At 48.2% G+C, this 23,284-nt stretch overlaps 1 protein-coding gene across 1 annotated transcript in view; it reads left to right on the top strand.

Annotated features, from left to right (window-relative positions):
• Window positions 1-22,272, top strand: part of LOC147665176 (spermidine synthase) — a 106,252-nt gene extending 83,980 nt beyond the window's left edge. The window contains exons 7-8 of the mRNA XM_086949699.1: window positions 1,300-1,422; window positions 19,699-22,272. Coding sequence (XP_086805825.1) covers window positions 1,300-1,422; window positions 19,699-19,716 — 141 coding nt within the window. The 3' untranslated portion in view covers window positions 19,717-22,272. The remainder of the gene's footprint in view (window positions 1-1,299; window positions 1,423-19,698) is intronic.
• The last annotated feature ends 1,012 nt before the right edge of the window (window positions 22,273-23,284 follow it).

Genomic DNA, 23,284 nt, shown 5'->3' with positions numbered 1-23,284 from the left:
AAGCATGGTGGTATAATGTTTGTCATAACCATAGGCTAGATACTTACTACCTTTGTTTTTCCTCTTCATATGGCAACGAAACGCACCAATTTATGGCTTCCTATATAACATTACACCTTGATGCTTGTGCTAAAAAATCATTTCATTTATCACCCATTCAGCAGAAAGTCTCAAAACCTCCCTGATTGACCTTATTGTTCCTAAATATTTTACTTTGTAACAGATTTTATTACTGTTGCCTTTTCATTTTTTTTTTACTGTACAGCCTCATTTATTCTTTACAGCCAGTCTACCTCTGTTATTCATGCTATGCTTTTCTAGAATACTTTTGTTTTCTTTTTTGTATCACCTATGTATATTGTATTGACACCATTTATTATTCAATAAACTCTTTCTGAACTTAAAAAGATACTCCGGTGCTCTGAAAAAACTCATAGAAGAGCCCACTCTGAGTTCAGTAAAGGTAAATGCTACATCTGTTCCCATGTGTTTGACTCGCAGAAAAATCCCATGGAACATGAAGCATACTTTTATTTTTATTTTTTTAGAGTTTTATATAGCTCGAACTAGCCCCGGTACTGATAAGCTTAACAGATCCATGTAAAGCAGTAGCCTCCTTCTTGTTATATGTGGGTGTGTCTATTTTAAGACGAGGAGTGGTTAAGGAAGAGTAAGCAGAGGATACCTAAGACAGTAGCAGTCCTCTGCTAGAGCTTGAGGATCAGCCTCAACGTATGCCTTTTACGTCCTATGCATTGTGTCATTCGATTTGCAGGAGTTTGCTTAGCCCAGGTTGCTCTGCAGAAGTTTTCACCAGAATTTGCACCAGGTACACAAGGTTCTTGAGTTTCCCTTAGGTGATTTGGATGTTTTATTTTACAATATATCTTTATGGTGTGTGCAATCAGAAGATTTGTATTTTTTTTAAACCATAGGAGACAAAATGTAAATACCGTAAAAAGATAGTGATCAGTTCAAATAGAATATTTAGATGTTTCTTTTTTTTATATCATTGTAATAATTTGAATAAATGTCCGTGCTTTTATAAACCACGTACAAAGACAAGTCATTGGTTTGTTTAGAGAGCCACCTGTGCCCTCCTAGTCTTGTCTTCTAATAGCTCAGACTCCAGCACTTTTCAACCTGGACCAATTCACAGAACCAGAACCCTGCCTCAAAAAAAGTACTGGAGTTTGGCTAGTATTTTATGTTTCCTACCTTTATTGTATACTTTAACATTTTTCTTGCCATTTTTGTGGATTTTATTCTGTAAAACTGTATTTTTCTTTTTTTGTCTAGAATACGAATTTCAAAGTGCCAGTGCAGGAGCTTTCCCAGGAGCAGGTGGAAGGAAGGAACCTCCGGTATTACAATTCCGATGTTCATCGGGCCTCGTTTGTTCTCCCAGAGTTTGCACGGAAGGTAGGAGGACTGGCATCATTCCAGGGAACATTTGATATGTTCATAAAGAAATGTTCTACTCTGGGCTGATGAGGAGGGAGGGCACTTGACTTTAGCCTCAGCCGTGGGGTATGAAACTTTTTTTAAAGTGCAAACTTGAGGAAATAAGATAGCGTGATTTATTTGATTTAATAATCTGATATTTAAAAGTTCTGCTATCCTTTTATTTCCCCATCATAGAACATTAAGAGATAACCTGCAGCAAACCACATATTACCGCAGGTTTTTGTTAGCTCTCAGTAAATGTGATGACTGGTGTTAGTTTAATAGGATCTTAATCATATGTTATTTGTGTGCCCAGAACTTCTAAGGGCAAGGCGAACGTTTTTGAGACCCTTATTTATTAAATGTAACATTCGTTCTGCTCAGGAGGCACAATCTTTTGTGTTGTCCCCTCCAAATGAAATGACTTGTTATAGAATATTTCATTTTTTAAAAACATTACTGGATATTTATTAAGAATTGTATTTGTTATAAAGTATGTCTTTTTTTATTGTATTGGTGTATTTTTGTGGACCTCCGTTGGAGTTCCGTAACAAATAAACTAATTGAATTGCAGTCTAATAAGCATGAGGCAAAGTCTCCTGCAGAGTCTGGCTGAAGGGTTTCATTTGCAGAGGAGGAATATGTAGAAGGACTTCTACACTCTCATTTAGGTAGTATGTAAGAGTAAGTCATGTTAATTGGAAAACATGATTGGCACAATTAAATAAGCATCAAAATAGGACTACGTAAAGCAGTAATATAAAGGCCCAGCTTGTCTAATTTGAAAGAAAACCTTTTAATAAACGACCCCTTGCAAACTAAAACTTGATTTGAATACTAAAACTGTTTCCTGAGAATGTTTCAATTTAACTTAAAGACATTTTAAAAATGGTGTTCTCGGCATGCTACCTTATATCCCTGAAGCTGTAAGGGATTCTCCTCAGCTGGACACCACTTGATAATTGTTTGCAGATTTGCTTATATCTGCATATACAATTTCTGCAAGCATTCTGAAAGCCAGTAGATCTGAGTTTATTGTGCTAAAACATGCTGCATTATCACATGAGAGCGACACACAAGGGAGGGAGCCGACCAGAACAGACAGAGGGCAGTGACAGCTGTAAAGTAGCCCTTCATGCAGTTTAATGCAAGCACTAGAGTGAAGACTGAAGGATACACCCAAATAGCATTAGGTAGGAAATGTTGAATTTTCCACAGGGTTGAGCCCGCAGTTTAATGACAAAAACTTAAGCCATTGCTGGAAAAAAGCTGGTAGAAGAAAGCCAGAGGTTACAAGGATGCATCTCGAGCCCATTCTCAGTATATTAGTAGCTATTGGTCTGTTTGACATCTGCACTGTTGAAACCTAGACCTAATTAAGATATTAATTGGAAATATGTTTAGGTTATTTAATAACCATCTGTAATCTTAAGTTTGATTGCGGAAAGATGGCCGCATAGTCTCCCGGCTCCGCTGACCCCCGTCCTACGCTCGCTTATCCTGTCGAATTTCCTGATCTCCTGCCCCGGATTCGTGTGGGTGAACTAGTCTGCATCCCGGTGGTGTGATCACAGAATTTTTCTGATGTTCTGGTGTGCAGTAACATCGAAAATGTTTTGAGGCCTAACCCAGACTGGAAGCCGGGGTCTCGATTGCTGGTCTACCCGGGTCCAAAGTGAACAACAACGGACTGCCGAGGGTGGTTGGGTCCAGCCCTTGGAACTTTCGAAAATTTCTCTGAACTACTTTGCAACCATCTGCTGCCTGGTGCTGTACCTGAGGTGAGGCGACGGGTGGTGCGCGGTGCTGCGTCGCGGGGACCCCGGCCCGGAGGCCCGGCACTAGCACCGCTGGTGCCCCGGGGTAGGGGTCCCGCCGCGCGTTGCTGCATGTTGCTGGCCCGTCCCTCACGGCCTGTTTCAGCTCCGGCGTATCCTGCCCCGGAGATGGGGACCTCTCCGTGGGGATCGTTATGCCTGCGGCCGTATGGAACCTGGCAGAACGGACTCAATGTGGCCATTCCTTGCGAATGGTAATGGCGGAACTTGCGGCGCTCCACGCGATGGTGAGGGCCCAGGTCAATCATTGGCTGTCGGGAACAGATGGGATCATAGGACCGGGAACAAGCCCTGACTTGATCTTTGAGACCCGGCAGCCGACTTGCCCCCTGTTGGAAGCCCTACTGGTGCGTTTGGACCCGGTGCTTGAAGCTGTGCCTGCCCCCGAAAAATGGAATTCATTGTGTGTGCTGAGATTGGTGACTCTCTCACGTTCTCGGAAACATCGGTCCTACAGTTATCGGAGCATTTCACTGCTTCCCCCATCCTGGACACTGTTGGCCCACACTTTGATCTGTGTCGGAACGAGTCGCACTTCCTCCCCAATCGGTCTCCCAACATGGCGGATGGAATGATGCTTGGCTTCGAGGACGGGAAGGGACATCGTTGGTGCAAGCCGTGTGCGTTGGGACCTGCTATTCCTCTCCCATTTGCTGACTCAAGCTCCGGCTGCTTCTGTGTGAACTTTGACTTTCCGGGGATGGGGCTTTTCTTATCCGAGGGACTCGGCAACTTTGTTAGACGGGGCCAAGGCTGAGATTGTGGGTTGAATCGTTTACGATGGATCTATTGGTAACGGGACTGCTTCATTAACAGACGGATTCTGGGGCGGGGGGTTTGTGGTTCCCCCGGGGTATGTTTGTATGGTGGACAACTTTACTTGTGTTGGCTTAGGGGGGCCCCTTTGATAGGGCGGGGGGGAGAGACCGGGAGCGCATAGACTATCGCCCTCCTCCACTTCCCCGTTGGGTGAGGTTTCCTTTCTTTCTCTTTTCTCTCTTCTTCTTCTATATTTCGGGTTTGGTTCTCGGGCGACAGGCACACTGCTGGGGGCGGGGGGGGGGCGTAGTCATCTGCAGGGGTTCAGGGTGGAGCGTTGGGGGAGGGGATTTTTCGTTTTTTATTTTGTTTCTATGGCCTTTTTTCTCTTCTCTTATCTTTCTTTGTCTTTTTTACTTTTTCTGGGTCAGTGCAGTGGGTTTCCTTTGGTATCAATCCCTGCTTTTCCATCTGTGCCTCAATTTTCGTGGTGTTCTCTGGGTCTTAGGGCAGGTGAACGCAGGCGCAAATTGACCGTAATATTCCTTCACATCCTGAACCTCCTGTTTCAGAGCCATTGATTTGATCGATTGCTGTTTACTGTTGACACGTTTACTATTCTGCCTGCCATTTTTCGCTGCTGGGAAATTGTTCGGCACCTGATCCTTCCATCTTATACTATAAAATGAAAACCTTTTATATCCTGTTTTTCTAATTGTGCTGTTCAGTGGCCAAGAGTACGCTAGCATGGAGATTCTGCTCCCCGATGTGCTGCATGTGATCAAAATTGCTCTCTGTTAATCTAACTGCTTAGCGGCCGGCCCAGCTATGACACGAAATGCATTGGGATTATCGTAAATTGTTGAATTGAATTTGGATTATAAAGAAAAATGTATTGAAATATGTGATTTGCAACATATTGAGAAAACAAAGAAACTATTAAAGAACACTTATTGGATCACCTTAATTTCTTCATTAGAAGATCTGGAGATAGAAATATCCAAGTCCAAAGAAGAATTACAGACCATAATGGAACAAGAAGATTGGCAGAAAACCCTAACAGACATCAATTTACAGCTAGAGAAATGCACAGTAGAGATTAACGAACGTAAAGTCAGGAAGTACAAAAGAGATTCTATTGATTACAAAATGGGTGAAGTCTACTCCTGGGCTGAAATGTATGCTAAAAGACGACAGAACAAACCATACACTCCCAATACGAAAACTGAAAGATCATCTTCAGAGGGAGAAACCATAATCACTAAAACAAAAGAAACATGAAAAACTTCAATGGCATCTACATCTGCACAAATAGTCACATCTGTTCCTTTTTTTGAGGAAGGCCACAGAGATCACGAAGACCCAGGAGGGGCAAAAGAAAGAGACCAAACAACAACAAAGGTCCAAACACAGATAGTCAAAGCGAAGAGGGGGAAGAAAAACTGAATGAAAACCAACTAGTAATCAATATTTCATCTTACAAGTTGAACAAAATTGAACTTCAAACTTTACAAAAGGGAACCTCTTATGTACCGACATACAACACCAGCAAATTGGAACTAGATGTCAGTCTTTTCAAATTAATGAGAAACTTAAGGTTACGCCTTTTTTTCGACAACATCATACAACTTGAATCCAACCAGGAAATTGATCAACAATTGAAACATCTTAGAAACAAGAGCAACTATCAGGCACCTATGAGTCACAAAACGTTAGATACATTTGAAACTTTGATAAGCAATGATATCAGCAAACTGAATTTCAAAAAGAGTACCAAATTTCAAAATCTATCCAAAAAAGAATACAACGCCCTCAAAAGAATATCACAAAATCCTAACATAATTTGTCTAAGAGCTGATAAAGGGGAGCCATGGTACTCATGGATTCGAGCTTTTACATTTCTCGAGTAGACGCACATGTAGAGGATGAAGAGACATATATCTCACTAGGACATAATCCTACCAAAAGATTTCAAGAAGTGCTGACACAGATTGTAGAGAAGGCACATGGCGAAGGAACAATTTCAGACAAAACAAAGAAATACCTCACTAAAGATCATCCTAAAACACCAAAAATCTATATGCTTCTTAAAATTCACAAGGATCAAAAACAACCACCATTTCGTCCGATAGTAAACACCAGAGAGAGTATTCACGAACCAATAGGCCAATTTTTAGATGTCCACCTACAAAATTTTGTGATCAAAGCTCAAACGTATGTAAAAGACTACAGATTTTCTCACTAAAATTGAACAAATTGTCCTGCCAGAAAACGAAGAAGTATGGATGTGTACCATAGACGTGAAATCGCTCTACACCTCCATTCCACACAACTTAGGAATAGAAGCCATAGAAGAAACACTACTCAATTTACAACTTGATCAGAAATTTCAAATATTCCTCATGGAACTGTTGACCTTCACCTTTATCAGAGTTATTTCGAATGGAAAAACGAACACTATTTACAGCTAACCGGAACATCCATGGGCAATTCGGCAGCTCTATACTATGCTATTTTTATGAATATATTTGAGACAAAAAATATCTTGCAAGAATTTTCCTTCGTTATATAGATGACATTTTTGTGCTATGGTTTGGACCACAAAGAACCTTGATTCAAGCACTGGAAAACATGAACATGATTAACGATCGCATACAATTCACATATCAAGTGGAAAAGAAAACAATACCATATCTTGATATGCTATTGAACATTAAGGAGAACAAGATTGAAACAACTCTTTACAAAAAATCCACAGATCGCAATAACTTGCTACATTACAGAAGCTTTCACCAACGTTCTTTAAAAAATCATTTACCACTCTCGCAGCTTTACAGAGTAAAAAGAATAGTTTCAGAAGAAAACAAATTACAACTACAAATAAACAATATGATAACCCGGTTTCAGTCACGAGGGTACCCACTTAAAGTACTACAAGAGGCAAAAACGAGATGTAATTTGAGAACAAGAACTGAACTATTACAACCATCAGTCAAACCTAAAGAGTCACGTGTAGTAGTAGTTTCTAAGTATTCATCAAAAAGTCGTCAGTACAAACAATTTATTCTGAAACATTGGCAAATTCTCATAAACGAACCAGACTTTAAAGGCGTTTTTCAAAATAAACCCATCTTTGCCTACACAAGGAGCAAAAACATAAACGAATTAATAAAACCAACCAACGAAATCGAGACATCACATCATAAAGGTACCTTACCTTGCCACAACTGTAACAATTACCATGCAATAATTATAGGTAACACGATTATGCATCCAAGGAAAGGTACTCCGATCAAACTCAAAGCCACAGCAACTTGTGACAGTGCGAATGTAATATATTTGTTAAAGTGCCCGTGTGGACTGGTATATGTAGGGAAAATTACTAGAAAAATCAAAATCAGACTATCGGATATGACACGAAATGCATTGGGATTATCGTAAATTGTTGGATTGAATTTGGATTATAAAGAAAAATGTATCGAAATATGTGATTTGCAACATATTGAGAAAACAAAGAAACTATTAAAGAACACTTATTGGATCACCTTCATTTCTTCAAACTTTTTTATGTAATATTTGGATTAAAGATTAACCTTTAAATCGCGATTGGGCGAGTCCGGAAATAGCTGCGCCGGGAGGGACGAACTCTAAGACTAGAGGACGCCTTATTTAATAACCATACCATTACTGATTCGTTTTACTTATGAACCTGTTCTTTAAAAACGTTTTTAAAAGTAATATAAAGAAGTTTGCTAGTAAAGGATCTGCACTGTTGTAGTCTAGGCATACATTTTGACATTTATCACTACCAAATAGTCGTCTTCTCCATCGGGGTATCCAGAAGCCTGTTCATGCAGGTAATCTCTAAGTATTGCTTCCTGACAGAAAGATGGCATTCATGACTGCTCCTCTCTAGGTCCCAGGGGAAACAGAACTGCCAGACAGGGAGGAGTCTGCAACATATTGCAGTTAAATGATTCTGGCTTCCATAAGCAGAACTTAAAAATCACTGGATCACCAGCTCACTTCACTCCCAACATATATATTTCACTGCTCTGCCATACGCTTGGAAGCAAGAGGGGCGTCATGCTCTTGTGGAAAGTAGGCGGGCTTTGATGTAGCCTTTTCACCAAGGTAGGCAACACCAGTGTATGCCCTACTGAAATTTCAGCTTTACGTTGGACCTCCGTGGTGGCTGGTGAACGTTTAAAGTGGTTGGGAGGGTTCCAGCAGTGTGGATCAGTGTGATCAGTCCCTATACAAAATAGTATTTTATATTCGGAACGAGAATAGCGCCCCCATAGTTTCAAATGAATCCAATATTAGTCATAGATTAGTGGGCGAAGAATGTAGGGCTATGATATGCCCTTGTCCTTGAGCATTCCGCCATGCACCAAGGCCATTCCGAGTAGGTCAACAAACCTTGAGCTCTCGCAAATCCACATGTGTGGTTATGCATGCAAATGTACATAGCGGCACAGTTCCAGACATGCATAGAATGACATTCTCACAAATAAACATACCCATGCATTGGCACACAGACAAACACACACTCATGCAAAGTTTAGCCTGATAAACCCAACACTTACCTGCTCCTCTTCGACATGAGCTTGCACACTGTTTGTCTGCCAGGCAGGCTCATGCTTCCAGACTCCTCCGCCTCCTAACTCTGGCTATCTGAAAGAGACATGTTAGTGATAGATTTTGAAATGGGAATGCACTTCTGTATTTTATAAATTAATTGGATTGTTTGTTATTATTCACATAAACTATGTCACATGTATTAGAATTTTGTATGTACTAATTTATAATACCCCAAAAAATATTTTCTACAAAAAAAATGATATAAGAATCAATAAAATATTAGAATATATAAGTAAAATTATAGTGTGAGTACAGTCATTAGCACAACCTTTTTTTCTCTTAAGTACAACAGGCACAAAACCCGGTGCAAATTTGTTCTTCTTTACCCAAAGTGTTGTTTCCTTGCTAGGTTTTATCCCATGAGGCAGGGGCCCCTTTCTTCCAAATATAGTGATAGATTCCTTACCTTAGAATATCCCCAGGCGTCAGACTGGATCCGGAAATTTTTGCGTAGCAGTACCCTTGTGCGTCGGTAGACGTCGTCTGCGGCTCCGCGTGCGCCGTGATGACGTCGTCAGAGTACTTAGACGCCGCCTCCGCGTGTTGACGTCAGTTCTTCTTTTTGCACGCCAGCTAGCGCAGATCTGGAAAAAGTTGTACCCAAGTCACTTTTTGACTAACCTTTTGAGATCCATTTTGATCAATTTTTCGAAGTCTATCGACTCCGACGGTGCCGATAGGGATGCCCGGGTTCAAGCCCTGCGCCGACTGCAACCGACTGTCGGTTACCGACCCCCATCGCCGGTGCCTGCACTGTTTGGGCCTGGAGCAGGACTTGTCGTCGTGGTCCAGGCCCAGACTGCCGGGCCCTGGCATCTAAGGCTAGACGGGAGCGGTCCCGAAAGCGACTCAAGCTTCGTCAGTCTGCCACGCGCCGCTCAAGGTCCCTGTCCGAAAGGAGTTCGAGGGACCGGTCGTGGGGCCGGAGCCCCCACAGTTCCGGGAGTCGTCATCGGTCTTCGGGTTCGAAGTCCTCCGGTAAGAGGCACAAGAAGTCGAAGAGGCACCATTGCTCTTCTGACTCCACCCGACGCTCGCGCGACGCGGCCGGGGGTTCAGGCGACACCGCCCACGCGGCTCCGCTGGAGCCGCAGGTGTCACGGCCTGCCCCACACCCACCGGTCCCTGGGCAGGACGCAACGCCGGGGAAGATTGCTGACTTCCTCATGGCCATGAGGTCGCTCGCTTCTCCGTCGGGTTCCGCGGCGCCTTCGTGCCAAGTGGTTCCGACTGGGTCCCCACGCGTGCCGGGTGCTTCGGCACTGGCGCCGTCCGGGGCTTCGGCCTCGGCGCCGTCGGCGACTTCGGTCCCGACGCCGCAGGGCCCTACTGAGTCCTGTTCCGGATCTGGGTCGTCGCCGGTCGACTTAACGACCTCGCCGGCGCCGTCCCTGGACGACGTCGTCCCTGGTCCTGTCCTCGTTTCGGGTCCGGCGCCGCTCTCGATGCCGCTGGGAGATTTTTATTTCAATGACCCGGCCCCATCTTTTGAGCCTGAGTACCAGGCTTTGGGTGATGAGGAGGATTGGGAGGGGTCTGAGTACCCTCTGGCACGGTGTCAGTCTTTTGTGGACTGGACAGGAGAGCTTGGGGAGGCCAGTGGGCTGGACACATTGCCCGACACTGGCTTTGTCTCCCCTCCTAGCGTGGCTACAGAGGAGGGGGCTTCTTATAGCGTGGTGCTGATGAGGGCAGCCAAGGCCCTGGGCCTTGAGCTCCCCGTCGCGGCCGTGAAACTAACCTCCTCACTGAGGTCCTTAAACCGCAGTCAAGCTCAGCCGAGCCTCTGCTGCCGTTTAATGATGCCTTGTTAGACGTTCTTTTGGGCACTTGGTCCAGGCCCGCCACAGGACAGCCTGTGGATAGGAACGTGGCCAGACACCACCGCCTGGCTCCGGGTGACCCTTGCTTTCTGTCTACCCATCCCACCCCTGAGAGCCTGGTTATCCAGCCCCCAATTCCCAGACCGCATTCCCGTCGGCTCCCCCCGACCGGGAATCTAAGAGGTACGAGAATTACGGGAAGAAGATATTCTCCTCCTTAAGTTTGGGAATGCTGTCCGTTAATACCGCGTGCCTCTTAGGTCGCTACACCCACTCCCTGTGGGACACGGTCGCGGACGTGCTGCCACACTGCCCGTTGGAGGTACGGGCTAGCCAAGCCCTGGTGGAGGGCCGGGATGCAGCACGGGATTCCATCCGGTGTGGGGTGGACATTACCGACTCTCTGGGCAGAGCGATGTCAACGACGGTGGCGATTCGTCGTCACGCCTGGTTGAGGTCCGCCAATTTCTCGGTCGATGTCCAAAACACACTGATGGACATGCCGTTCGATGGCCGCCGCCTCTTTGGCGACAAGGCAGACCATGCGCTTGAGCGCTTTAAGGACTCCAGGGCTACTGCCAAGTCCTTGGGCCTCTCAGCCCCGCAAGCAAATGGGTGCCTTTCGCTCCTTTCGTGGCCAAGGAAGGGGCACCCCCACACGTTCCGCCAGCCACGCACCGAAACCGCCGTGGCGGTGGTCAGGGTCCACGGCGAGGCCAGTCCACACCTACCCCTGCAGCATCCGCCTCAAAACCTTCCTAGTCCTTGCTTTCTGGCCCATGTGACGCCTGTGGGGGGCAGGGTTCGCCATCACCACTCCCACTGTCACATTGGACAGGTGGGTGCTGCAAATTGTCCGAAGGGGCTAATCCAGCCCCTTCGAGACGACCCCTCAAGCCATGCCACCGCAATACCACCGCGTATCGGGGGGATCATCTGCGGCTTCTGCAGGAGGAAGTTACAGCCCTCTTGGCCAAGGGGGCCATCAAGCGCGTTCCTGGGCCAGAAGTAGGGTGTGGTTGCTACTCCCACTACTTTCTGGTACCCAAGAAGTGCAAAGGGGGCCTACGCCCTATCTTGGACCTACGGAACGTCAACGGCTTCCTCCGGAAGGAGAAGTTCAAGATGCTGACACTGGCTCAGGTTTCAGCTGCCCTGGACCCAGGAGACTGGATGGTAGCGTTGGACTTGCAGGACGCTTATTTTCACATCCCCGTCCTGCCGGCCCACCGGCGCTACCTGCGGTTCACCGTAGGCCACAAGCACTTTCAGTTTACCGTGCTCCCCTTCGGCCTTACCAGCGCCCCACGGGTGTTCACGAAAGTGATGGTGGTGGTCGCAGCTCATCTGCGCAGGTTAGGGGTTTCAGTCTTCCCCTACCTCGACGACTGGTTGTTGAAGGCGGGCTCGCCCCAGACAGTTGTCAGCCACCTCCAGACTCTGGCACACCTCCTGCACCAGCTGGGGTTTTCCATCAATGTGCCGAAGTCACACCTCTCAGAAGCTCCTCTTCATCGGAGCGGTTCTCGACTCGGCGCAGTTTCGGGTTTATCCACCCGAACAGCGGGTCTGGGATATTCAGGCTCTGCTTCCACTCTTTCAGCCGTTACCCCGGGTCTCAGTCAGGTTGACGCTGCGGCTTCTAGGGCTGATGGCCTCCTGCATCCTTCTGGTGCATCACGCCCGGTGGCAGATGCGAGCTCTGCAGTGGGACCTGAAGTTTCAGTGGGCCCAGCATAAGGGCAACCTCTCCGACCATGTCCTGATCTCAGAGGGCACTGCGAGACAGCTGCAGTGGTGGCTCACGGACCGTGATTGGGTCAGCGGCAGATCCCTCTCCCTTCCCCAACCGGAGCACGTGGTTGTGACGGACGCGTCCCTCCAGGGCTGGGGAGGCCATATGGGAGAGGCAAAGATCAGAGGACTCTGGTCTCCGGCGTAGTCCCGGCTCCATATCAACCTTTTGGAGCTGCGGGCGATTCGTCTAGCACTGAAGGCATTCCTCCCCTCTGTCCGGGGGAGTGTAGTGCAGGTGTTCACGGACAACACCACCGCCATGTGGTACTGCAACAAACAGGGCGGGGTGGGGTCGTGGACCCTCTGCCAGGAGGCTCTGTGCCTCTGGCAGTGGCTGGAACATCAGGGCGTGACCCTGGTGGTTCATCACCTGGCAGGTCCTCTGAACGCCAGGGCGGACGAACTCAGCCGCAGGTGCATGATGGATCACAAATGGCGCCTGAACTCGGACGTGGCGCAAGGTCTCTTTCTGCAGTGGGGAGAGCCTTGGTTAGATCTATTCGGGGCTCGCCCCAGACAGTCGTCAGCCACCTCCAGACTACAGCAGACCTCCTGCACCAGCTGGGGTTTTCCATCAATGTGCCGAAGTCACACCTGTGCCCCTCTCAGAAGCTCCTCTTCATCGGAGCGGTTCTCGACTCGGCGCAGTTTCAGGTTTATCCACCCGAACAGCGGGTCCGGGATATTCAGGCTCTGCTTCCACTCTTTCAGTCTTTATCCCGGGTCTCGGTCAGGTTGACACTGCGGCTTCTGGGGCTGATGGCCTCCTGCATCCTTCTGGTGCATCACGCCCGGTGGCGGATGCGGGCTCTGCGGTGGGACCTGAAGTTTCAGTGGGCCCAGCCCACTCTCTTCCCCAACCGGAGCACGTGGTTGTGACGGACGCGTCCCTCCAGGGCTGGGGAAGCCACATGGGAGAGGCGGAGATCAGAGGACTCTGGTCTCCGGCGGAGTCCCGGCTCCATATCAACCTTTTGGAGCTGCAGGCGATTCGTCTAGCACTGAAGGCATTCCTCCCCTCTGTCCGGGGGAGTGTAGTGCAGGTGTTCACGGACAACACCACCGCCATGTGGTACTGTAACAAACGGGGCCGGGTTGGGTCGTGGACCCTCTGCCAGGAGGCTCTGCGCCTCTGGCAGTGGCTGGAACATCAGGGCGTGACCCTGGTGGTTCAACACCTGGCAGGTTCTCCGAAGGCTAGGGCGGACGAACTCAGCCGCAGGTGCATGATGGATCACGAATGGCGTCTGAACTCGGACGTGGCGCAAGGTCTCTTTCTGCAGTGGGGAGAGCCTTGGTTAGATCTATTTGCCACCGAAGAGAACGCGCAATGTCATCAGTTCTGCGCGTTGGAATTTCCAAGGCGGCACTCGCTCGGAGACGCTTTTTGTCGCGAGTGGAGTTACGCTCTTTTGTACGCCTTTCCGCCTATACCACTTCTGCCCAGAGTGCTGAAGAAGATCAAGCGCGACCGGACACAAGTCATCCTGTGGCTCCGGACTGGGCACGAAGGTATTGGTATCCCGAGCTACTCAGTATGTCAGTCGATCCCCCGGTTCGTCTGCCTCTTCAGGAGGACCTTCTGTCGTAGCAGCAGGGGACGGTCCTCCACCCGAACCTGTCCAGTCTCCACCTCCATGCTTGGAGATTGAGCGGCGGCAGTTAAGGCCTTTTGACTTGCCTCCTGAAGTCTGTACCATCATTCTGGCAGCCAGGCGTCCCTCCACAAAGTCGGTATACGCCTGCAGGTGGAACAGATTTGTAGCATGGTGCACAGCAAAGGCTGTGGATCCTCTCTCTGCCCCTCTTTCTGACGTTCTTCTCTTCCTTCTTTCTCTTGCCCAGCAGGGCTCTGCTCTGGGCACTATCAAGGGCTACCTTTCTGCTCTTTCAGCCTTCCTAAGGCTGCCTGATCAACCATCTTTGTTCAAGTCCCCTATTGTAAATCGAATTCTGAAGGGCATCACACACACGTTTCCACCTGTTCCCTTCGTGATGCCTCAGTGGGACTTGAACCTGGTTCTTACTTTTCTGATGTGCGCTCCCTTTGAGCCACTTCACAACTGTCCTATCCGTCTTCTTACTTTGAAGACTGCCTTCCTGGTTGCCATCACCTCTGCCAGGAGAGTGAGTGAGCTCCAGGCTCTATCCTCTCAAGTCAAGTCAAGTTTAAATTTGTATAGCGCACTACTCACCCAGAGGGTCTCAAGGCGCTTGAGGGAGGGGGGGAGCTTTACTTATCAAATATCCAAGTTTTTAGTTGTTTTCTGAAGGAGAGGTGGTTCTGTGTGAGGCGGAGGTGGGTGGGGAGGGAATCCCAGGTCTTGGCCGCTAAGTAGGAGAAGGACCTTCCTCCCATGGTGGATCTTTGGATGCATGGAATTGCGGCAAGGGCTTGATTGGATGATCGAAGTTGGCGGGTGGGGGTGTAGAAGGACAGGCGCGTGTTGAGGTATTCGGGTCCTAGGTCGTAGAGGGCTTTGTGTGCGTGGGTGAGGAGACGGAACGTTATTCTCTTGTTGACGGGGAGCCAGTGGAGGTCTTTCAGGTAACCGGAAATGTGAGCTTGGCGGGGGATGTCTAGGATGAGTCTGGCTGAGGCGTTTTGGATGTGTTGGTTTTTTCTGTAGTTTGGCTGAGGTTCCGGCGTAAAGTGTGTTTCCGTTGTCTTGTAGGCTTGTGACCAGTGCATGGGTGACCGTCTTTCTTGTTTCGGTGGGGATCCAACGGAAGATTTTGTTGAGCATACGTAGGATGTTGAAGCATGATGATGAGACGGCGTTGACTTGTCTGGTCATCGAGAGGGAGGAGTCCAGGATGAAGCCCAGGGTGCGTGCGTGGTCCATTGGAATTGGTGCGTTTCCCAGGGCCGGAGGCCACCATGAGTCGTCCCAGGCAGAGGGGGATGATCCTAAGATGAGGACCGTTTTGTCCGAGTTTAGTTTTAAACGGCTGTTATTCATCCACTTGGCTACTTCTTTCATCCCTTCGTGTAGGTTGGTTTTGGCGGTGTTTGGGTCTTTGGTGAGGGATAGGATTAGCTGAGTGCCGTCTGCGTAGGAGATAATGTTGAGGTTGTGTTGGCGCACAATGGATGCGAGGGGACTCATGTATACGTTGAAGAGGGTGGGACTGAGTGACGATCCTTGGGGTACGCCGCAGATGACTTCGGTGGCCTCTGATCTAAAAGGGGGGAGGTGGACTCTCTGGGTTCTTCCGGCGAGGAACGCGATTATCCAGTCCAATGCTTTTCCTTGTGTTCCGACGTTGCTGAGGCGCTGTATGAGGGTGTTATGACAGACTGTGTTGAAGGCTGCGGAGAGGTCGAGTAGAATGAGGGCAGAAGTTTCTCTGTTGTCCAGTAGAGTTTGAATGCCGTCTGTTGCTGCGATGAGGGCGGTCTCGGTGCTGTGTTTGGCTCGGAAGCCGTACTGTGAAGGGTCGAGGGATTTGTTGGATTCGAGGAAGGCGGCGAATTGACTGTTGACGGCTTTCTCAATTACTTTGGCAGGGAATGGGAGGAGTGAAATGGGGCGGTAGTTCTTAAGTTCAGTGGGGTCTGCTGTAGGTTTCTTCAAGAGGGCACTGAGTTTGGCATGTTTCCAGCTTTCCGGGAATGTGGCGGAGTTGAGGGAGCAGTTGATGACGTCTCGGAGATGGGGTGTGATAATGGAGTCTGCTTTGTTGAAAATGTGGTGGGGACATGGGTCGGTTGGCGATCCTGAGTGAATGCTGTTCATAAGGCGGATGGTGTCTTCAGTGGTGATTGGGTTCCAGGCGCAAAGGTTGTTGGAGGTCTCCAAAGCTATTATGTATGTCAGCGATTTTGTTGTGGAAGAACCAGGCTAGAGAGTCGCAGGGGTCTTGGGATGGAGTGATGTCGTTGGTGCCGGCGGTGGGGTTGGTAAACTCTTTGACGATGTTGAATAGTTCCTTGCTGTTGTGGGCGTTGTTGTCGAGTCGATCCTTGAATGCTGATTTCTTGGTGGATCGGATCAGTTGGTGGTGTTTGCGGGTGGCGTTCTTGAAGGTGGTAAGGTTGTCAGTGGTTGGGTTTTTTCGCCAGGCTTTCTCGAGGGTGCGACAGTTCTTCTTGGATTTCTTAAGGTCGTCATTAAACAAGGGGGCTTTTTTCCTACCTTGCTTGATTTGATGGTTTTTCAAGGGTGCTAATTCGTCAGCGCTGTGGGTGATCCATTGTGTGAGGTTGGTGGCTGCTTGGTTTGGGTCCGATGATTTTGCAGGAGGGTTTTGGTGAAGCGATGTGAAGAGCTGGTCGATGGTAATTTTATTCCAGTTTCTCCGGGGAATTGGTTGTGGGTGGTTGTGGGTCGTAGTCTTTTTGTAGTTGAAGTGAACGCAGCTGTGGTCCGTCCAATGGAGAGCTGTTGTGTTATTAAAGGAGAAGTGCTTGCTGGAGGTGAAGATTGGGTCGAGCGTGTGCCCGGCAAAGTGGGTGGGGGTGCCAACAAGTTGTTTTGAGTCCGAGATTGGCGAGGTTGTCCAAAAGGGTGGTGGTGTTGCTGTTGTTGTTCTTTTCCAGGTGGAAGTTGAGGTCTCCCAGTAGGATGTAGTCCTCAGAGGGGAGGGCGTGAGGGCTGATGAAGTCAGTGATGTCTTCGCTGAATTGTGTGCGGGGTCCGGGTGGTCTATAGATGAGGGTGCCTCTGAGTGTGGTCTTAGGGTCGGTGTGAATCTGAAAAGTGAAGGTGTTCGGCGGTTGTGAGGTTGTCATCGGAACTGGTCGTAATGCGGATGGTGTTCTTATGAACGATGGCGATTCCTCCTCCTGTTTGGTTGATGCGGTTCTTTCGGATGATCTTGTAGCCATCCGGGATGGCAATGGCGATGTCGGGCGCTGATGAGGCGTTCATCCAGGTTTCTGTAAGAAAGGCGATGTCCGGCGATGTGGTGTCGAGTAGGTTCCAAAGTTCAATGGCGTGTCTGTGGACCGAGTGGGTGTTGAGTAGGATGCACTTCAGATGGTTAGTGTCGGAGTTCTGTTTGGAGTGAGTGGATTTGGTGTGGGTCCTGATGCAGTCGAACTTGCAGGAGTGGCAGGTGAAGGGTCCATGGGTGTGTCCTGGGCCGGCTTGGTAGCAGTCTGGGAAACGGCCGGAGTTGAATTCTGAGAGGGTAGCGGTGTCGGTTATGCGGGTGGAGAGGATTTTGCGGGGGTCTGGCGCTGGGCGCGGTCCAGGCGCGGATGGGCTTACCTTTGGCGCGCATAGGGCGCATCCGTTGCGCGTGGACGCTGTGCGCAAATGCATCTGACATAAGTGGATAGTGGAGGGGGGCGGAGCGAGGGAGGAGCAGCTGGGAGGCGGGAGCGGGGTGGAGAGGACGGGCTCCGAGGCACAACAACAAGATGGCAGCAAAAGCAAAACAGAAACAGGATGGGGCACAAAGTTGGATTACGCTGTGGGCAGTGGCACCGGCACAATCAGGCACTAACAATTGTTTTTAAATCTGTGATGCGAGCGCTACTATAACAACTGCACAAACGAGCAATACAAATTATGGTCTAAGCTGCACAAGCGAGCAATGCACAGATGAGCAATACAAATTAGGACTGCAAAAACGAGCAATGTATAAGTGAGGATAAGCGCTATTTAATTAAAGCAGGCCGCTTTCCTTTCGGTCCATCCGGACAAGGTTGTGTTGCGGACAAGGCCCTCTTTCCTGCCAAGGTAGTCACAGCCTTCCACATCGGGCAGTCCATCACCTTGCCCACCTTCTTTCCGCCTCCGCATCCCTCGAAAGAGGAAGAGAGGCTCCACCGTCTGGACCCAAAACGTGAGCTCTCTTACTATCTGGATCCCACACTCCAGTTCCGGGTGGATGACCAACTCTTCGTTGGTTACGTGGGTGCTAAGCAGGGAAAGGCGGTGCACAAGCTGACCATCTCGCGGTGCATCATCTTGTGTATCCAGGCGTGTTACTCCTTGGCGAAGAAGGAACCCCCTGTTGGGCTAAGGGCTCATTCCACTCAGTCCATGGCGACTACAACTGCCCTGGGCCGAGGAGTGCCCTTGCAGGACATTTGCCCAGCAGCTACGTGGGCCTCGCTGCACACGTTTGCAAGACATTATTGCCTGGACTGTCAAGTCCGGAGGGATGGCTTCTTTGGCCGTTCCGTTCTCCAGGACTTTCTGGTGTGATTATTGGTTCGCAGACCCACCACCGGGGTTGGTATTGCTGGGGTATCCATTCTAAGGTAAGGAATCTAATACTAACCTGTTTGTTTCAGATGCACAAGTTACTTAACTTCGGTAACGATATGTCTGTAAGAAACAGTAGTTAGTATTAGATTCCTTACCACCCCACCCATCCGCCCCGTTCTGCGAACTGATATCTAGGGTTAAGGTACATCCCCTTTCAGGGCCTTGGTTTCATGGCAAAAGTGTTGGTATTTATCATGGCTCTGCGTTTCTGGCGTGGAAAAGCTGTGTACAAGAACTGACATCAGTATGCGAGGGCGGCGTCTAAGTACTCCGGCGACGTCATCCCGGCGCCAACGACGGACGCGGAGCCGCAGACGACGCCTACTGACGCGCAGGGGTACTGCTACGCAAACATTTTTGGATCTAGTCTGACACATGGGGATATTCTAAGGTAAAGAATCTAATACTAACTACTGTTTCTTGCAGATATATCGTTACCGAAGGTAAGTAACTTGTGCTTTAGGGTTCTTGCTCTCGTATCATTCAGCATTCCTCTTGATCTCACTCGCCTCTCTCTTACTCCTCTATGATAAAAAACCAGGAAGTTTGGGGGTCAGTTAATCTGTGCTGTTTGCAGGATGGGGTTTGGCAAGTTATGTTTGGCTGGTTTCGGTTAATTTGGTGTGCTGCAGGTTGGGGAGCCTTCCTTGTCTGGTTGTTAGTTCAATTGTACCTTCCCATACCTCCAGAAACTCTTTACTTCATCAGTTTTACTGCCCCTATTTCTGGCCTTTCCTCTAATTGCTGCAGTTGCAGGGGGTATCGCATTGTAAGTCCCATCCCTGGGTATTTACCTCATGAGACTGCACTACACTTTGTTGAGCAGCATGGCTGTAAAAATCCCATATTGCTGTAAGTCTTACTCCATGGATGATATTTTTGTGGTCACAACAATCCTGACCTGGTCTCGCTTGAAAGGAGTCCATATTAGAAACATGCATGCCTGGGACCTGACAACCTATGTTGTGTTTTTATCCAGCAATTACTAACTATTCCTGTGATATACCTGCTAACTGTATGTACAAATTCGTATGGCTGATTTAAGGATTACTCTAATATTAAAGCCTAAATTGCATTTGGAATATTGTGCATCTGCTGAATTGTACTTCAAGGCATTTCCTTTTCTCACTTGTTTTCCCCCTGTTCTCTTGGGTTTTCTCTCTTTAGGCACTCAGCGATGTGTGAGGAGAAGACTGGACTCGCGCCTTCCCAGGGAACAGACTTTCAGTGCTTTTATGAATAATCATGGTTTTTAAAAGAAAACATACAACTTGCTGATACTCATGGACTTCTCTGAGAGAAGAACTGATGCTCTCCGAACCGGCCACCATCCTTGTGTGACACCGGTCCACCTAATGATTAAGGCGTCCAGGATGTGAACTGCAATATTGAAGGCCTGTTAGGGGTATATGGTGGTGCATCATCAGGGAAATCAGCTAGGGACTCTGAAACTATGTACGGTTTCTTCGTCTTTCTTTGTTCGTATCTAGCTTGTCCTTTCCGTAAAACAAAAAACCTGCCAAATGCAGTTAGCCTGTTGGCATCACTGCGACTTGAAAGGAGCTTTCACTCTGGCCTCTGAGGCCCTTAAATCATGAATTAGAACCAAAGGATGGAGGCTAATTCTTCTCCCAATGCCTCTCTCTTTATCGTTTTTCAATGCATAGGTGTCCACACCAGGTCTTGGTCTGCCAAATTTCACTCCCTGTCACCCCTTCCTATTAGACATTCAGAACAAGTTGCTTATTCTCCAGGTAAATGTCTGTCTCGTCCACTTGCTTTCAATGTACTTCGATATTTATAATATGACCCTAATGCCCCGCATGCTTTCAAATAAGTCCTTCTGTCTGGCCCGATCTCCTATTTACAGAGCTCTGTCCACTCAGCGGAACTCGCACACAGAGCCCTGCGTCACCCCAGTGCTTTGTCTCTGTCACCCCCGCCCTCATCATCCAGCCCCCTCTGCCCAAAACCTTTCCACCTGGAAGTCACTTGGATAAGGTGTACACAATATAAATGCCCTATGTTTCCCCCACCCCTCTCACCTCCTGTTAACCACCAGTACACGCACACCTCGAGGAAACCTATCCACGTAAAAATGTTTCACCAACTCTTTAGCATGAAGAATATGTAGATACAAAACTTCTCATCATACAACTGTATTTGATGTCTGTTATTTCAGTGTGGGAGTCCTTTCAATGCAAAACTTCCTAATTATCTGGAGCGTGTTTCCAGTTTAATGGAATGATGGTTCCTTGGGTGAGATTTGCATGGTCATAGCTCTTGAGGAAGATGCATCTTTCTGTTAAGTAACTAGTGCCATTCATTTGAGATAATTCTCTTCCCTCCACCGCCTCATCCTTAACCTTTCAAGATGTGTGCCAGGCATCTGAGGCTAGACTTTAACCCTGGGCCCTCCTCTGATATCCCTCTTTACTAGACAATGCCTTCACTCCAAAATATACCTCTCGGTCCCCCTTGGGGCGACCTATGTAGATCAAGACACGGCCCCTGTCTCCTCTCTCTTTGGTTGTGGGGTGGCTTATTGCGAGAAGGGAATGCATATGTTTCTTCAGCACGGGGTCAGTCTTCATCTGAGCAGTGACACATACCGCTTGGTGAATGTACAAGTATAATACTGCTGTGTCTTATTAAAATACTATGCTGTGTGTAGGAGCAGCTCTTTCTGAAAGCCTGTTGTTTTTCTGATATTTGTTGTTTTGTTTATTACCTCACTTAGTTCATGTCTGTTTACAAATCATAGGTTGGGAACCAGAGTGTAAGGCAATGTAGAAGATTTAGGGTGTTCTAGAGCAGCCCTTACTGTGGGCAGGAATGGGTGCACTAGAGCAGAGTATGAGTAGGAATTCATTCTGTTCATTGGCCTCTTTGCGGGCAGTATTAGCATGTGCCAGATGGAGCCGGTCGGTGCAGGTGTAAGGTGTTTTAGAGCAGGGTTTGGGAAGTGTTGGAGTGTGCTATATCGGCTTCCAACGTGGGAAGGGGATGAGTGCTGTTACAATTCCTTCATTGGAAAGGAGTGAGGATGAGTAGAGCAGCCTTGATGGGATAGGAGTTGAGGTTTCACAGGGTGGGCTCAGGTGTGAAATGAGTGAGTTGTGTCAGAGGCAGGTGTGGGTGATATGTGCTTGAGACTTAGAGTCCCACGCGGAGGGCGGTGAGGCATGCTTATCACGTCCTTGATGTTTTCAGAGTGAGGTATGCTAATGCAACACATAGGGAGGAGGGAGGAATGCTAGAGCACTGCCATGTTTGAGCAGGGGTGAGTGTTGCTCGAGCTAGGTGAATGCATGGAGGAGTGTTGTTGTAGAGCTGATCTCAGTGTAGATGCTATAGAAAAGAGCTAGAGTGGCACTTTTGTACAGGCCCGATAGCATCAGTGTTCTTGGCAGTGTAGTTTACCCTAAGGCAGCCTTCATGTATGAGCGGGAATGAGTTGTGCTACAGCCGGGTATGGACAGATGTGAGGTGTGCTACAGCCGGGTATGGGCAGGTGTGCGGTGTGCTACAGTGTGTATGTGCAGGAGTGTGATGTGCTTTAACAGGTGTGGGCATGAGCGTTCCCCAATGTGGGAGCAGGTGAGATGTGCAAGAGCAGTCCTCTGAGTGATGTTTTGTTACTTTTAATTGTTTGCGTTCATTTTACCTGCATCACTGTGTATTGTCAATGTAATTATGGATATAACATAGAATCACGGAATTAAAGGACCTTAATTGAAAGTTATTGTGTCTTTTGTTCTAATCAGCACTTGGGCCAAGCATGAGATTTCATCCTGTGAGATAATGCTCATGCCACTATCTGCTATAACTGTGACGCCATATTGTTTGTAGTTGGCGTTTCATTCAGACTCATGCACCCAGCTACTCCAAATCTCCTCCTTGCTGGTGCTAGACTTGCCATCCTTCATATTTGATGCAAGCTGCGGCCATATGATACACATTAGTACGTCTGAAGTAATTTATTGCAGCCCAGGTCCACTCCAAAAACTACCAGGAAAACTGTTCATAAGTTAACTCGTTCCATGCTGATGACGGAACCGCTCCGTCATCAGCTGCGGTTGGGCTGTGCTGATGACGGAGCGGTTCCGTCATGGCCCGGCCGCCGCGCCTGCGCGGCACTGATTTCGCGCCTTCGCGTTCTATTGAGCGGGGCGGGCCATGACGGAACCGCTCCGTCACGAGCACAGCTCAACTGCGGCTGGTGACGGAGCGGTTCTGTCACCAGCATGCGGTTGCCGCACGGCCGCCCCGCCCTGTTAGCGCTGCGGCAGAATAGCCGCCGCAGCGAAAGGGTTAAAAGCGAACATTCTACTATAATAGCTTATTCTAAACACAGGTATGTAATACTTGCATATTATGGTTCTGGAATAAACCAACACAAACATCTTTCCCCTCCTGAACCAAAACAAAAAATAAAAATGAATTCATTATCAAAGACACAACAATATACTTTAAAACGCAGAGTACACAACTAATTTCACTGGCCACTAACAGCTAGATTCATCATTGTCCTGTTTTGCGAGTCCTTAATAGCGATTATTAAGGAATCGCTATTAAGGACTTGCAAAACGGGATTTATGTAGGAATCGCTAAATAAATTGCGATTCCTACACATTCCTTATTTCCGATTAGCAAATTGCTAATCGCAAATAAGGAATAACTCCCCATTCATTCCTATGGGCCTTATTAGCAAATTGCTAATCGCAAATAAGGAATAACTCCCCATTCATTC

Source organism: Lissotriton vulgaris, unplaced genomic scaffold (genome assembly GCF_964263255.1).
Source record: "Lissotriton vulgaris unplaced genomic scaffold, aLisVul1.2 SCAFFOLD_2834, whole genome shotgun sequence".
Taxonomy (NCBI): Eukaryota; Metazoa; Chordata; class Amphibia; order Caudata; family Salamandridae; genus Lissotriton; species Lissotriton vulgaris.
The sequence above is the reverse complement of the archived record's forward strand: the minus strand, read 5'-3'. Positions and strand labels throughout refer to the sequence as shown.